General features: G+C 36.8%; 1 protein-coding gene and 1 long non-coding RNA gene across 4 annotated transcripts in view; one reads left to right on the top strand and one right to left on the bottom strand.

The window, feature by feature from the left end:
- The window catches only part of LOC105477156 (uncharacterized), a 104,958-nt gene extending 90,588 nt beyond the window's left edge, over positions 1-14,370 (top strand). For all 3 annotated transcript variants that reach the window (XR_011606912.1, XR_011606911.1, XR_011606910.1), the window contains 2 exons: positions 12,617-12,703; positions 12,889-14,370. This is a non-coding gene — a long non-coding RNA (uncharacterized lncRNA). The remainder of the gene's footprint in view (positions 1-12,616; positions 12,704-12,888) is intronic.
- The window catches only part of LOC105477158 (cyclic nucleotide gated channel subunit beta 3), a 158,976-nt gene extending 141,966 nt beyond the window's left edge, over positions 1-17,010 (bottom strand). Inside the window, exons 1-2 of the mRNA XM_011733534.3 lie at positions 16,764-17,010; positions 12,902-12,983 (exon numbers count right to left, since the gene is read on the bottom strand). Coding sequence (XP_011731836.2) covers positions 12,902-12,983; positions 16,764-16,892 — 211 coding nt within the window. The 5' untranslated portion in view covers positions 16,893-17,010. The remainder of the gene's footprint in view (positions 1-12,901; positions 12,984-16,763) is intronic.
- Positions 17,011-17,472: the final 462 nt, after the last annotated feature.

The following is a 17,472-nucleotide window of genomic DNA, read 5'->3' as shown; positions in this document are numbered from 1 at the left end:
ATAGAAAAGATGCAGTTTGAAATATGTTATTATAATCTTATGAGACTATCTTCTTTTATGCAGTCCGTTATTGACTAAAGCATCTTTAGGCAGCACATGATTGTAATTGAAATTGGTGTATTATGTAATAAAGAGTTCATAAAATATATTTCTTTTGATATTGGCAAAGCTGAGGATAATAATTCATTATTCAGAGGGCATTTCCAGTTTTGCTAAAGTATTCATAATTTTGGGCTGAAATTGATGCATCATAAAATTCAGAAAAGTAAAATAGGAAAAAATGTGATTGGCATTATTTAGCACTTGCATTCTACATTTTTATGAAATCAAATTTTTGTTTTTAGCTTGACCATCTTTAAGCTGTGAAATATTTTCTGAAGAAATGATACAAACTAATATGTACCAGCTTTATTTTCAGTACAGAAATTAATTTTTTCCCTTCAAGCCTACAAATACAATTTCTAATTAATATAGTTTAAATTGTAATTTACCCAGAGAATAATCAACTTACTGGTAAATATTTGGATTATAGAGAAGATTTTAATGAAAGCAAATTACTTAATATTAAAAGATAATATAGAAGCAGAAAAGAAAAATAAGAATGAATACAATTTAATGATAATTCATTATCCACAGTTTCTAACTTATTTTTAATTGGATGTCTTGTGCTTAGGATATTAAAATAGAGTCCCAAATCATCATTCTTATTTTCTTGTAATATATATAGTTTAAAGATTTAAGCAAACCCAATATTGAAAATTTAGATTTACAAAAGTGATAAATCAGGGGATGTTTGGTTTACACAAGTTTTCACCATACCAGTCCTTTAATATGAACATTTCTAAGATCCATCTAAAAATCTTTCAATGTACTGAACTTTCCAGGAACAAGTTTCAGGAATAAAGGAAATCATAAAATTGAATCACTCCTTAAAGTTTTTAAAAGTTTAAGACTAAGAAAGCTTAAATTATTGATTTCCCAAGACACTTTTATTCATTATGCATCTATCTACTTTTGTTTTGGAATTATAGTATTTTTGGCTAGAAGATAGAAAACACAGTACTAGCTATGTTTTTGTTACGTTTAAATGGAAAAAACCCCAATTCCCAATTTACTTGGGATACAAAGGTCTCAGTATAATCACATCCTTGAAGCCTGTGTGTAAAGATTATGTTTAGGTGAAATATTGAAAATTGTAGGATAGGGACCCTTCTGTACAGGCACATGTGGTAGGCTAATGAGTTTATCAGTATCCAACAGATTTCAGAGTAAAAAAATAGCACTTTCAATATGTCATTCTGTACTAACAAGCTTTTGATAAAAATAAGAGAGAAGGATCTGTTTTCCTTACGTGTTTGGGTCAAGTCATGTTTTCCATTTCTCTTTACCCAATCAAAACAAAAATCATATAGATCAGATCTCTGACAAATTGCCATTTTGCATTGCTCTCTGTGAAAGTGGCAGCCTAATCCTTTTTTGTATCTACAAACACTTGGACCATTACTGTATAATATTTAGAAGCAAAATTCTTAATCGCTGGCCATGGATGTCTAGCGCATTTTTGGTTTGAAGTCCTTGAAGCCATATGTTGTATACACCTTTTATTACATGGAGGGGATCTAGAGTTATCATGGGCTTCTCAAAGGAGTCTGGACCAAGAAAAATGTTATGGATCATTGTGTTCACATATGTTTCTAGGAGCGCTTACCCTAAAAGAAAATTAGGATTGATAAAGAACATGAAATATGAGTAAAAATCAGAAAAAAAAATCCTGAATGTAAAACAAATAGAATCTGTACTGTAAAACATTTCTTAAAGGCTTTTATTGGCTATGGGTTTTTGTTTTTGTTTTTGTTTTGAGACATGGTCTCACTCTGTCACCCAGGCTGGAGTGCAGTGGCATGATCACAGCTCATTGTAGCCTTGACCTCCTGGGCTCAAGTGATTCTCCCACCTCAGCCTCACAGATCACTGGAACTACAGGCATGAACCATCACACCCAGTTAATTTTTGTATTTTTTGTAGAGATGGGGTTTTGCCATGTTGTGCAGGCTGGTTTCAAACTCCTGGGCTCAAGAAATGTGCCTGTCTCAGCCTCTCAGAGTGCTGGGATTATTGATGTGAGCCACTGCACCTGGTGGGCTATTTCTTATAAAGCCACATGGATATAAGCTGCATCATATATCTCCTCCATCTCTCATTCAAGCTACAGCATATGTATTGCATTTTCAGTATTAACTTTTCTGCTAGTACCAGTTAAATGACCAACTGTTCTGCAGTAGTCCTTTTTGTCCATTCCTAATAATAATTTTTATTTATCACCATAACATTCGGATAAAATTAATTCTAGGTAGATCTTAGCAACTTACCAGATCTTCTCTAGCTATTACCAAGCCTTTCTAAAATAACACTGCCCCTGTTTTGACAAGCCTGGGATATTTATAAATTAATTTCAGCCTGATTTGATTTGTGGATAAGCATTTAATTACAAAATAAATCCTCATTAATAGCTTATTGATGAACATGAGAAACCAGTTATTTCCTATTCTTGGCTTCAAAGCACAACAACAACTTAAAAAACCCATAAGGACTTAAAACAAAAGAATGCCTGTCAACTATAGTTCAGTGTGGGTGTCTTTTTATCCATGCAACATGTTATTTGTTTGTGGAAACAGATGGTCAGAGTGTTTGCATCATCCTCATCATGAAAGAGAAATCTGAAATACAAGGCAAGTGTTGCTCTGGCATCTGGGTGAAGTGTTGTCAACTGCACATTGTGCTTCTTCCCAGCTTCACACATGGACAGCAGGATTCCCGATTTCAATAGCTGCCCAAATGAATAGTGTAAGCCTTTCTGCCAGTGGTGCTCTTTGAACATTGTATAGCAATCGCCAGATCTCATCAGTACACTTGGTTAAATTCTGCCCTGGAATGTGTGCCTGTGGCAGATAGTGAAATCTGGAATCAAAGTGTTGTGATATGGTTGCCTTTATTGAATATGCAAAAATAAGTAGAGTTTGCTCTCCACACACCAGGCTGATTCCATCCTGAGCCTGGCAGCGTCTCACACTGAGCCTGTGTAATATGTTTCCAGTATCCTTGGCCCCTTGTAGCAGCACAACATGGAGACCCGAGCAGGTGTGAAACATCTGCTTCTCTCTTCAGGTGAGGAAATAAGTGATGTGGAAATCCATTAACCTTCCACATTTTATCAGTGACATTACATAAATGCTGGAAAGGAGGGATTCAAAGGAAGAACCTAATATGGGAATAAGGTTGTAAATTAAAAAGACACTCAATTGGCTTGTTTTGGATGGATATAAAAAGCACAAGACTTGACAATGCCTTCATTGGTTAGAATCTTTGGTGTGGGGGATGGTACTACTTTGGTCAAATTTCTAGTTCTTAAGACCTCAAAGACATGTGGATTCTATCTCAAAAATAAATCTTTTTTTATTAGCAGCCACCAGTACCTGAGTAACTGGATGTTAGATGCATTAATAAAGACTAAGTCTGGGTACTTCAATTAGATGCCTAAATGATACTATTATTTTCATCTAAATGAACATTTGGAGTTAAGGACTAACAGTTTTAAGAAGTGTATGATTAATGATTATTTTCCGGCACCCGAGGTTGTATTTTTGACTCAGCTTGTGGTTAATTTCAGAGTTGCTGGATTATCTAGTGTACTTACAATAATTTTAACTACAATACTTTAATCACACTTGAAATTTTATTACATCTTTGTAGATTGTCAAACAACATGGAGGAAGTTGACAACATTACAGCAGTGCACATAAAATGGAATCTGAAAGAGTGTTTTAAAATGGCATTCACAAGAACAGAAAAATGACACACTTTATATTAAAAACATGTAATCTGTAAAAAATCCAGAGAAGGACTCAAAAGGGATGAGAATTCTGGAAACCATCTCATATGAGAAATGGTTTGAGGAACTTAGGCTCTTTTAGTAAAGTATTTAAGATTAACTAGTGACATAATAGTTACTTCAAATTCATAGAAATGCTGCTACATAGAAAAGAAAATAGATTTATTTCATGTGGTCTAGAAGGCAGAAGAAGGACTTACCAATGAATTAACAAAACAAACATGCAAAACCCTCAAACATTCTAGCAACTTGTTTAACCACAAAATGCACTGCTTTGTGAGGTAGTGAATGCTCTGTTGGCTGGTGGTACTCAGGAGCCTCCAGCCAATCTAAGCCTGTGCTAAGGGAGCCTGTGCTGAGGGAGGACAGGATCTTTGCATAGGGTCAAAGCTTAGGTGTCCTCTAGGCAGCCTTAAAGTCCTATAATGTCCTGAAGAGATCTTCGTATTGAGGAAGATTTTTGACTTTTGGATACATCATCACAAGTAAAGAAATGTGCAAATCACCAAATGAAAAAGAACATGGATCCATCTAAGGTCGTTTTGTTACTGTGTCAGGATGGAGGAATCCAGTGCTCTCTCAATGTCATGCTAGGTTTCAGGGACTTTTTTAAAACTGAGATTAATTCATTTAGAAAATACATTTTATATATAGCTATTAAGGAATATGATGAGTTACCAGTGCTGGGTACTGAACAGAGACCTGTAATCCCTACATAACTAATTCTCTAGGTGACTCTGGATAAGTCTCTTCTTTATAACAGTTTCCTCATCCATAAAATGAAAAAATACTTTTGTACTAGGGATTTCTGTGAGGATTAAATACTCCATTTGAGAAAAATGCAATATAAACACAAAGTGTTCCATGAGCCAGACTGGAATAAATTGCTAAAAACAAAAACAAAAAAGGTATATTAACTCTTTCAGGTCTTCATAGCACTGATGTATGCGGGGCATGATGCAAGACCTTCCGTTTACTTAACAGAGCCCAGGAACCAGAAAATCGTAATGCAATTTTCCATAAGTCAGCTATATTCTTTGGCAGAAAGAAGCCTAAAAGCACAGGGTTTAATTGAATTATGCAAATGTATTTAAATCCTGCAAACTATAACATAAAAGGCATTTTAAAGGAAAAAAAATCCATCCTATCCACATTGGTTAGGGTCTCTTAAGTTTTTAGCCTATAAAACATGTTATGACAGTAATTTTATCAGTCAGAACCTGTTCTCTGTTCAATATTTAAAACGGTAGGTTTTCTAGGCCAAACTTCGCTCTTTTCAGCGAGGGAACTTTCAGCTGTATTACATGCAGGAATGGTTACCCATCATGCACATGCTGGGCACCTAATCTCAAGAGGGTGGCCTGTCCACAGCTGGCTGGCAACCTCGATGGTGGTCTGAAGGGCTCTGCTGAATGGGAAAAATGGTTGTTATCTAAGTCAGTCAGACTACTCCCTTTGGAATTTGGACTGGAAAATGAGTAAATGGAAATGAGAGCAGTCCAGAGTAGATATGCAGAGAAAACAGCGGTCACGAGAAATGAAGCCATATTCACTGAGGGAAAAGGAGAAAATGTAATTAGCTCCTAGGCTGCCTCAGTCTGAAAGCCTCCCCTGAATGGTTTTTCAGCTCTAGTTATCCATAAGTTTTCTTACAATGAGCCCCTGCCACTGAAGGTGTCCTGATTATGTCTCTGCCTCTTGCCAAACCAGCAGTTAGGAATTTTCTTTATCATCTCAGACTAGAAAGCAGATAATATTTATCTTTTCTCTAGACTAAATTTTCAGAAATGTCATACCAACTTTATTCATTTCTCAATTCTTTTGTTTATCATCCTATCAGGTATCATTTTAAAAGAATACTTCTGATTGTTTGCTACACAAGACTATTTCTATTTGGATGAAGGAAATAAATATGCTGGAGTCTTGTTTTTTAATTTCAGTTTTTATTTTAGATTCAGGGGATGCATGTGTGGGTTTGTTACATGGGTATACTGCATGATGCTGAGGTTTGGGATGTGAATGGTCCTTTCACACAGATAGTGAGCAGAGTACCCAACAGTTAACTTTAATTTTTTGGTTATTATTTTATTTTTTATATCTCCTCTAAGGTGAAATAGTTTTTCAACTCTTTCCCCCTCTCTCCCTCCTCCCTCCAGTAACCTGCAGAGTTGATTGTGCCCATCTTTATGTCCATGAGTACTCAGTGTTTAGCTCCCACGTATAAGTGAGAACATGTGGTGTTTGGCTTTCTGTTTTTGCGTCAATTTGCTTAGGATAATGGCCTCCATCTTCATCCATATTGCTGCAAAGGATATGATGTCATTCTTTTTTATGGCTGTGTGGTATTCCATGGTATATATGTGCCAGCTTTTCTTTATCCAATTCACTGTTGATGGGCACTTAGGTTGATCTCATGTCTTTGCTATTGTGAATAGTACAGTGATGAACATACAAGAGTGCATGTGTCTTTTGAGTAGAACAATTTATTTTCTTTTGGATATATACCCAGTAATGGGATTGCTGGTGCAGAATGGTAGTTCTGTTTTAAGTTCTTTGAGAAATCTGCTTAAGTAGTTTTGATAAAAAGTTGTATACATTTTTTAGGAGGGTGTCTCTATTCCCACCTTATCCTTTGGCTGGTGAATGGGACTGAAAGTTACAGGGAGTGGACTATAGAACTAAAATTAACCATAGTAGTACTTCTTATGCATGTCAATCAAACTGGTTGGTCTTATACAGCAAAGTCTTTACTGCTTTTTGTAAACTAAATTTCAGTAGATGGCCTAGTTATTTTTCTATTACACATAGGACACATTAAATTGTATACGATAATTGTTACTACCAAGGACTGAAGAGTGGTTTCCTATTTAAACATCCACTACCTTTTCTAAAAAACTGGACTTTATTTTATATTTTTGTTTATTTATGGTTTAAGAGACAGGGTTTCTTTCAGTCACTCAGGCTGGAATGCAGTGGCATGACTATAGCTCACTGTAACCGCAAACTCCTGGGCTCAAGTAATCCTCCCACCTCATTCTCCTGAGTAGCTGGGACTACAGGCACGTGCTACTATGCCCAGCTAATTAACACAATTTTAGGGGGTAGAGGTCAGGTCTCTCTATGTTGCCCAGGCTGGTCTCAAGAAATCCTCCTGTCTTGGGCTTCCAAAGCACTGGGATTATAGGTATGAGCCACCATGCCTGGCCAGTTTTATTTTTTTTTTTTAGAGCAGTTTTAGCTCCAGAGCAGTTTTTAGCTTTAGATTGCTGCCCAAAGTGAGAGTTGGCTGAGATGCAGTCTAGATCAGTTTGGAGAGATGATAGGGACCTGGGCAAGGCTGGGGACACCTCTGTAGATCCAGAATTGTGCTAGACTTGGAACTCAGGGGTCTTGGCTGTGGAAAGTTATTTGGCAAGCAGTTCCAGGGAGGCCACCCTACTTGTAATCTGTTTACAAAACAAAGACTGAGATGGAGATTATGAGTGAAGAGGAATGGAAAAGTAAGAGGATCACTAAAAGCATTGCCAGATTCAGAATTTTGTCTAGGGATTTCACTGTTCACAAATGTAGACAACATTACATATCTACCATGTGGTTGGTTAGAGGTCACAGAATGGTCTTGTGGACTAAATTTCATAAGAATTCAGTTATGTGTTCCCAGTGATTTAAGAAAGGGAATATTTAAACATCAAAAAATCAACACTTAAAAATTGAGATCTTTCAAATTAACATTTGTGTTTGTAGTTTGTCTTGACAAGGTGTAACACCTGGCAGAGCTTGACCTGCATCCCCATGTGACAGTGACTAGCAGAGCTGAGTAGCTTCTGACCTTTTCAGACAGGGCATGAATGCTCCTCATTTATGCTATCTGGCTTCTATCAGGGTTGGGATTTACTGACCTCCGTGCTAAATGCTTTACATATATTAACTAATATAATTCTCACTCACAACCCAACACTGATAACAGTGTTGTCCTTATTTTATACATGAGCAAAATGACACTCAAAGATGTTAAATGCCTCAACTAAAGAGCTAGAAAGTAGCAGAGTTATGATTTGAATTCGGGGATGTCAAATTCTCAAATGCTCTTTTTTTTTTTTTTTGTATAGTATACTGCCTGTACTATGAATTCACATGATTGTAGGAAAACTCAATTTCATTTTAAACATGGTTGCTTTTTTTTTTTTTTGAGACGGAGCCTCACTTTGTCACCCAGGCTGAAATGCAGTGGCACAATCTTGGCTCACTGCAAGCTCTGCCTCCTGGGTTCATGCCATTCTCCTGCCTCAGCCTCCCGAGTAGCTGGGACTACAGGTGCCCACCACCACGCCCGGCTGATTTTTTGTATTTTTAATAGAGACGGGGTTTCACCGTGTTAGCCAGGAGAAAAATGGTTGCATTTTATATTTCAAGTTGGAATTATCTTAAAACAGTATGTATTATAGTTTTCCATTGCTGCTGTAATCAATCACCATAAAGTTAATGGTTTAAAACAACACAGTCAGTTGTCTTACGGTTCTGAAAGTCAGAAGTCTAAAACATGTCTGAAAGGCTGTGTTCCTCCTGGAAGCTTCAGGAGACAATCCTTTCCTTGTCTTTTCCAGCTTCTAAAGGTCATAGCATTCCTTGGGTCCTGGTCCCTTCCTCCACCTCCAGAGAGCATCAATCCACCTCTGCTTTCATTGTCCCATCTCCTGCCTTTGACTCTCCTGCTTCAACTCTTATAAGGAGCCCTTGATTACACTGGGGTTAGCTGAATAATCTGGGATAATCTTCCTATTGCAAGATCCTTAGTAACATTAGCAATTTTCTTCAATGTAAGCTAACAAATTCATAGATTTTAGAGATGATGGTGTAGATGACTTTGGATAGCCATTCATCGGCTTACCACACCATACTAGCAATGGGAACTCAACTTTGACCCATTTCTACACAAATAATATATCACTTAAAAGTACCATAAACCACTAGGTAAATTACTTACATATCCTCTACTGGGACCGAGACATTTATTTAAAGAAGCATTTAATGTAATATAAGTGAAGTAGATGCCTAAGGAAGATGATTATAATCAAAAGATGACCTTAGCAAGTTATCTTTATTTGAATCCAAAATATGTTGCATTCTTCATTTCCATGGCAGATATAAATTAAACCATGCTCTGCAGAAGATAAGAGTTCTATAATCAGAAATCAACATCTGCAGATTTTATGACATTGCACCTGCATGTTTTGAAGTGAACACAAAAATACCAAGCACATATCAGAGGCTATCTTTAAACACTAATAATTTTGCTTTTCCAAGACAAAATATCTTAAATATAACTGTTATTCCTATTAAAGTCTTTGGAGACGTGCTAAGTCTGCAGATTTAAATGAAACTACTTTTTCCTTCTACTCAAATAGCTCCTCTGTTAAATGAAACTTCCACAAAAGAGTTTTTATTACCAGCTATGAAAAATTTAAGCTTACAAATACACTTTGAAAAAAGTACAACAAAGATAAGAATAAACTTGTCTTTTCAAAGGTGTAATCCTTGGTTTTATGCCAATTAAGGTTGTATTTTTCTGTGCAAAGAACTGTAGATTTAAACCATTATTATTACAAAGTAACTCAGAAAAAAAGAATTGTAGTTTGAATTATCAGAATGTTTTTCTCTTCCTTGGTACTTCCATTTCTTAATCACATTTTGGAGTATGCCTTCAAGATTGTTGTATAATCTACAAGAGTCTTCTCCTTTTAAACAAATTTGAAGATTCAATAATCGTCTTCAATTACTGATAAAAAAAGGCAAGATTACATTTTTTACAATATCCTCTTGGTTTATGATTCTTACTATTTGTGGAAGTTTTATATATGTGAGTTTGGGTCAGACAGAGTTTTAGGCTTATTAAGTGATTTCCTCTTTCAATGACACATTATCCTAAATATTTTAAATCAGATAATCTAGCAGTTGAACAGTCTAGCTTTAGTCATCAGCTAGGAAGTATGATTATATTGCTTTCATGTTGAAAAATGTATTGTAGAACATTTATTTGTTTCCCCCTCTCTCCTCGAATAAGTCAATGCTGATTTTCTATTTGGAAGATACTGTTTTCTTATCTTTGTGGCAGAGATAAAAGTACAGAAGAAAGATAGTGGCAAAAACACCTGGTCTGTGCAAGAACATGTATTCCCTGCATTCTAATCTGCATAGTGAAAACACAGAGGTGTTTTTCAAAATAAGTAAATAAAGTCAAGAAAACTAAAGTGAATTTTCTTCCCCTTTTTTAAAAAAAATTATTACTGTAAGGTAGAGAGTAGGCTGTAACAAGTATAAATATAAATTAATTTAAGAAAAAAAATCAATATCTTTATAATATCCTCCCAAGTGGACACATATTTCTCTCCAGTTATGTAAGTTTATTCTGCATATCTCTGTAAAATTCAGTTATTTTCTTCATATAGGTTCTTTCCTTTTCTCCTAAATAGAAACAAGTAAGTATGGGAGTGGGGCCATTTGTTTACAGCAGTCCTTTTTTTTAAAATTTTTCTTTATTACACAACAGGTTTAATGTAGCATTTCCAAATTAAAGTACGATGGTACTGGAATTTCGTATTATTTAAAAATTGAAAATGTAACAAATCCTTTTAGGTTCAGGAGTACATGTGCAGGTTTATTTTTTATTTATTTATTTATTTTATTTATTTATTTTTTTGAGATGGAGTCTCGCTCTGTCACCCAGGCTGGAGAGCAGTGGCACCATCTTGGCTCCCTGCAAGCTCCGCCTCACGGGTTCACACCATTCTTCTGCCTCAGCCTCCTGAGTAGCTGGGACTACAGGTTCCTGCCATCACACCCAGCTAATTTTTGTATTTTCAGTGGAGACGGGGTTTTACTGCATTAGCCAGGATGGTCTCGATCTCCTGACCTCTTGATCCGCCCACCTCAGCCTCCCAAAGTGCTGGGATTACAGGCGTGAGCCACTGCGCCCGGCCCATGTGCAGGTTTATTACATGGGTAAATTTTGTGTCATGGGGGTTTGGTATACAGATTATTTCATCATCCAGGGAATAAGCATGATACCGTATAGGTAGTTTTTCCATCCTCACCCTCCTCCAATCCACCTTCAAGTAGATCCTGGTGTCTGCTGTTCCCATCTTTACATGTGTACTCAATGTTTAGCTCCCAAAAGTGAAAACATGAGGTATTTAGTTTTCTATTCCTATGTTAGTTTGCTTAGGATAGTGGCCTCAGTACTTTGATTGTGGGGCTATTCCTTGACAGCGATTTGTGTATTTGAAACATTTCTTGTGATTTGTTTTTAAATTTATAATCTTGCTTGTAATTTTTGTGTATTTCTTATTTTTGTTCCTTAAAGATGAGACATTTGGGCTAGTAAAAGCTCAATTGTGCTTCAGTTCAAATATTTGTTTTAGTACAAATAGGAAGTCATTAACAATCATCACACACAGACTTTGTTGAACAGATGAAAAGCAAAACATTTGTGCTAGTTTTATGGCAAAAATTTTATTTTTATTATTTAACAAAATATATTCTGTTCTAGCGATTTCCCTTTCATTTTGTATTTTTTTGTATTTTTTGGTTAGGGGGTAGTGTTCCTACTGGAAGTAGGAGAGAAGTAGGAGAGGTCTAGAGAGGGGGGCTGGGAATAGATCACATTAAGTTCTACAAAGTCAGGTGGAGGAATTTAGATTTTGTCTTGCAGGCAATATGCAAACACTTAAGCTTCTTGAGCAAAAGTTGAGATCAAAGTGGTGGTTAATGGAAAATAATCTGCTAACAGTGTTTGGGCTGGGTAACAAGGGAGAGATGGGTGAAATAGAGTTCTAAACAAAAGTAGCCACTTAGCCTGGGGGTAGTGCATACATGACCTACTAATAAGGGCCCCAGCCAAGATGGTATTGCTGAGATTGGAAAGAAAGGAAGTGGGCCAGGCGCGGTGGCTCACGCCTGTAATCCCAGCACTTTGGGAGGCCAAGGCGGGAGGATCACGAGGTCAGGAGATCGAGACCATCCTGGCTAACGTGGTGAAACCCATCTCTACTAAAAAAAAAAAAAAAAAAAAAATTAGCCGGGCGTGGTGGCATGCACCTGTAGTCCCAGCTACTTGGGAGGCTGAGGCAGGAGAATGGCCTGAACCCAGGAGGCGGAGCTTGCAGTGAGCCGAGATTGCACCACTGCACTCCAGCCTGGGCGACAGAGTGAGACCCCATCTCAAAAAAAAAAAAAGAAAAGGAAGTGGGTTTCAGGGTCCTTATGAAAGGAGATTTGGTGACTAATTTTCTTTATAGGACATCCTAGATAAAGGAATAAAACCTGAGTGAGGTTTTGAGCTTAGGAGGCTGAAAGAATGATAGTACCAGGGGTAGAAGTAAATCAGGAGAGGGAGCGTATTTGCAAGAGAACATAAGGAATTTAGTTTTAGACATGTTTTCTTTGTGATGCAGCAGAAAATACTGTCGTGTACATCTAGTGGTGAGATGAAAAATATTGACAGTCTTAAAAAAGAAATTGACCTGATATGGATTTAGAAACAAGTGTGGCAGCCTTAGAAGTATATGAGCCTTCTATTGGAGAGAGTTTAGCAGGAGGGAGCAGAGGTGTGAATGCTAAACCTTTAAATGTATTCAATCCACATTCATTTTAATGTCTTTATATTGCTTATCAGTGTCTGAAATTGCATCGTTCACAATGTGCTTACTTATCTGTGACGTGTTTCTTTAGACTACAAGCTCTATGTAACCTCAGACTCTGCTCGTGTTGCTCATCACTGCACCTCCAGCCCAGGGAACAGTGGCTGGCACATGTCAGGTAATGAAAATGCATCTATTGCGTGGACAAATGAGTTACTGATTGAGAATATAAAGTTTTTGTAAATATTCAGATCTTCAAATAACTGCAGATAACCCTAGATAATTCACCTAGTCGAGGACAAATATTTCAACAGACAATACATTTCAGATAAATACGTATTTCACTTTTTTTTTTTTTTGCAGACTGCATTCTGACCTTGTATGTTGGTGTGTGGCTCTTCAGACATGACTGGAGTCGAGTTGGTTTTGAGAGATTTCTCTTCACCTTTGTTTTGTTCCTTTGAGAAAAAACATAGAGATTGTATGTGATGAATTTACATGAAAATGAAGTTGAATGTAAAATGTAACACCATTTTCCACTCAATTGTTAATTGGATCATTAAAATTGACTGTTTATGATGTACTAAAAATGATTCATGCATTTAAAATGGGCATTCGTGGCCTACTATTGAATAATCAACCTCAGCCTCCACAGCTTGTTAGTCACAGGAGCCCTCTGGTTTTTTCAGGGTGGATTTTGTGTTTCTCTTGCTCACAGTTCTTCAATTCTGGTCTTTACTTGCCACAGGCCTAGCATTGGTCTAGGTCTTTCATGGCAGAACTTAAAATAGTGGAGAGAAGGCAGTTTGGTCCCATTCACACAAAACTCCCTTTCTTCTCTCCATGATTTCATGTGCTTCTACCTCATCATTTGTCTGATCATCTAAGCTTTCCTTTGAAATGCCGTCATGTCGCATCGGACATGGCTAGTGTGTGCCTCAGGATGTTCCTACGGGGGCAGAGTGAAACAAGATATGAGGTTAGATCATAAAGATTGAATCCTAAGCTATTCACAGTCTAGAAGGGGAAACAAACACACAAAAATGTTAAGTGCAAGAAAATGCAGGTGACAAATCAATGTCTGTAGAGGATAAGGATAGGGCATAAACAGGAAGTGGTCAATTCTATTGGAGTAGAAAGGAAAGAAAGGAAGCTATTCCAAAGATAGTGACTCTTGACTTTATAAAGATAAGATTTTTGTTTTCCACATGGAGAGGTCTTAGAAAACATTCCAGGCAGATGATGCAGGTTTAGCAAAAGCCAAAGGCGTGACTGTACATAGGTGGGGGGAGAGACTACAGTGGGAGCAGTTGGATGGGACAAAGGGTGAGTAGATGAGGCTTGAGAGTAGGCAGGGACCAGGAGGACACTGAGAGTCTTGTGTGCCTGCTATGGAGTTCTGACATTATTTATAAGCCGTGTATGTCACAGAAGCATTTTAAACTAAAAAATGAATTAATTGGCTGATTTTCGCTTAAGCCTCACAATAACTGTATATGTTAATATGGTATAATAATAGCGAGGCAGCTATTATTAAATATTATTATGTTATTGAATATGAAATTGATTGAGTGGCCAGTTTATATGAACCTAGCTAGAAAGGTATAAGTCCAGAACAATTTATAAACGGTGAAGAAGCCTTCTGACTTTAATCAAGTCCTTTTGCATCATTATGTTGTTATTCATAAACATTTCCATCATAGTCTTTATGTGTGTACAAATGTAGATTTATGTGAACAGTGTCTTCTTCTGGGGTAAGAGAGAGTTTGGGTTAGACTGATTTGCAGTTCTTAAATTACTGTTTATTGATAGGTGGTAATTACCCATGACATTTTGGTTTGTAAATTCGCTCTTTAAATGACTCCTTAAAAAAATATACATTGATATATTTATTCCTAGATATTTTCTTAGAAGACTCTGATCATTTATTCATAGTTCAGAGGTTTATTGTTTAAATGCCATTTTGAAAGGTCAAATTCCATGAAAGAAAACAGGATTTTAACTTTCTGTCATTTTTAACATTTAGCATATTTGAAATCGGAGATAAATTATTTTTTCCCATACCCACATGTTCTTGGAAAGAACAGATGCAAATAATTCCCCAGACATGACTTTTAAGATAAAAGGTGGCCAAGCGCCATGGCTCACGCGTGTAATCCCAACACTTTGCGAGTCCAAGGTGGGCAGAATTCCTGATGTCAAGAGTTTGAGACCAACCTGGCCAACGTGGTGAAACCCCATCTCTACTAAAAATACAAAAAATGAGCTGGGTGTGGTGGTATGCGCCTGTAATCCCAGCCTCGGGAAGCTGAGGGAGGAGAATCATTTTAACCCAGGACACAGAGGTTGCAGTTAGTCAAGATCGCACCACTGCACTCCAGCCTGGTCAACAAAATGAGACTCTGTCTCAAAAAAAAAAAAAAAAATCTAATGTGATGCCAGTAGACTTCATGATTAATATCCACAAATTATGGCTGTTGGAATGGTGTGGGATATACCCAATGGGTGCTCTACCTCTGCCTAATCTAAGTACTTCTCCAGTATTTCTGTTTTGAAAGGAAGGACAACTCTTTCAGAAGTTTCTGTTCTTTTTTCCCCTTCTCTCTAACATCCCTTTATCATGCAAGCAAAGTATCTTAAAGGTTGACTCAACTAATATCCCTCCTGGTTTGAAGCAGTATAGCCTAGTGATTTAGCTCTCAGGTGCTCAAGTCAGATCTGACTTGGTTCCAATCCAGGCTCTGCCATTTGCTAGCTATGTGTAAGGAGCAAATTGTAATAGGACCTGTGACTGTTGTGAGGATTAAATACAGCAGCGCTAGAAAAGGGCTTAGCACCTTGCTTGGCACATAGTAATTGCTGTTAGCTACAATGTTCTCGAAGAGAATAATATATTAGCTATAGCTGCTTTTATGTGTTCCTTTGGAAAATAATCACAGTAGGCAAGGGTTAAAGATGAATGTAGTGACTTTCCCAGAGCAAAACACAGCAAGACTAGCTGAAGGGAAGTACCAGCTCAATATTTGTGACATTATACAAGTTCTTCAACATATAAATAACTTTTAGTATGACATAAGAATTTAGTTTGACATAAGAATTAGAAAGAAGTCAAGGGCACTCTCACAAAGCAATCCTAACACAATCCTCCTCATCTCCTCTCTACTGCAAAGCAGTCAACATTAATCAGAAAAGGAAGGCGGGTTTTCCACTGCCAATATTAAATAATCTCAGTGTTGTCTATCCTCTGGGCTCATTTAAACCCGAACCATTGGACCATGCTCCCCTAGTCCCTGAGGAGCACTCCTGCTTGTACTTGACATCTCTCATCCAGCCCTTTCAGACAGGAAAATACTGCTCTAAAAATCTTCTGTAGCTCTTTTAGATAATTCTAGTGAGTAATTCATGAAAATTATTCTCTAGATAGTTCTAAGCAAATATTGCTCTTGTAATGATCACTTTGGACTTAAACCTGTCACAGAAACACAAATTCTTATTAATAATGACCACTTGCAGAGTACCTACCATGTGCTTTATATATTACTGTCTCTAGTTCTCACAACAAAGCAGAAATTATCATATACATTTTGCAGATAAATATATTTAGAACTTGTGAAAAGACTTGTTTAAAGTCAAGTTCCTCCACCTTGGCAGTATTAAAATTGTGTAGTGTATAATTCTAAGTTGTGGAGGGCTGTCCTGTACATGATAGGATGTTTAGCAGCATCTGCAGACTTTACCCACTAGATGCCAGTAACATCCCCATCCCAGAGCTATGACAACTGAAAGTGTCCCCAGATTTGCCAAATGTCCTTTGAGTGGTAAAATCGTTTTCAACTGAGAGCCAGTAGATTTCCTGTTGCTCTAGAGAATTTATTGTTAACGTGTGGTTTATGAAGACCAGGATACTTGATGTTCTTTGTTGAAACTCAATCAAGTAGCCAATTTAATATTTGAGAAGTGATTTCATTTTGGATGATGGTAGAAGTGAAAATCAGCAATAAGAAGCCTCACTTGGCTTTTTCAAATCCTAGTATAGTCTCCTAAACATTTATTATTCTTTTTATGAACAAATACATACAGAATATATAAATTAATGAAGATAAGCCTGACACAGTACATCTACCAGATGGTGCCAGGTAAAACTACTAAGCAATCATATATCGTAGCAGTGATTAAATGCTATTACTAGATAAGAAATGATGAAAATCAAGGCTCACATAGGAATGTAGAGAACATACCTGTGCTGTGGTTTGCTGAGACTGATTACTTGGATGAGAGTCTTGTTCATTCTGATGAGAACTTTGTTCATTCTCATTGTTCTCTCCTATAGGCTTTACCTTGTTGACTTTTGTCAGCGATTTAAACATCTTCTCTGAGGTAGTTCTGAAAACCCTCTGTATTTATGACTGTGCCTTAAGGTAGAGAAATGTACTTTGTTTTCCTTTTCTTTTTCTTTAGTAGACAAGCCAATTAGTTGTTTAATCAGGATTTTGTTCTGGTTAATTCCTACAGGCAACTCCTTAGCTAGTCAGGGCTTTGGCTTAAAAGCAGCAAATTACTTCTGCTTGGGTGATTTGCACTGTGTTTATGAACTTTAGAGAGTCAAAATGATCTTGTGAATAATTTAGAAGTAGAGGATTAAACACAGCTTCATAGCTGATTTGAATGATTTAACTGTGATCACACAACACATTGGTTTCTTTCTTTTTTTTCCTTCTAATTACCCACTTACCTATCTTTATCTATCTAACTTTATGCAAAGTAATATGGAAATGATTAAAAAAAACATCCACGAGGGCTTATGATATGAAGCAAATCATTCACTCCTCAAAATCTCCTTCTCTGGTCCTTCAATGTTAGGTCACTATTTTTAAGTTCTCTTCCTCTGTTCTTCTGGTGGTTGATTTCCACATGGCTAAACAAACAAACAAAAAATCTGCTTATTCT

Source organism: Macaca nemestrina, chromosome 8 (genome assembly GCF_043159975.1).
Source record: "Macaca nemestrina isolate mMacNem1 chromosome 8, mMacNem.hap1, whole genome shotgun sequence".
NCBI lineage: Eukaryota > Metazoa > Chordata > Mammalia > Primates > Cercopithecidae > Macaca > Macaca nemestrina.
This window is presented reverse-complemented; position numbering and strand designations above follow the sequence as displayed.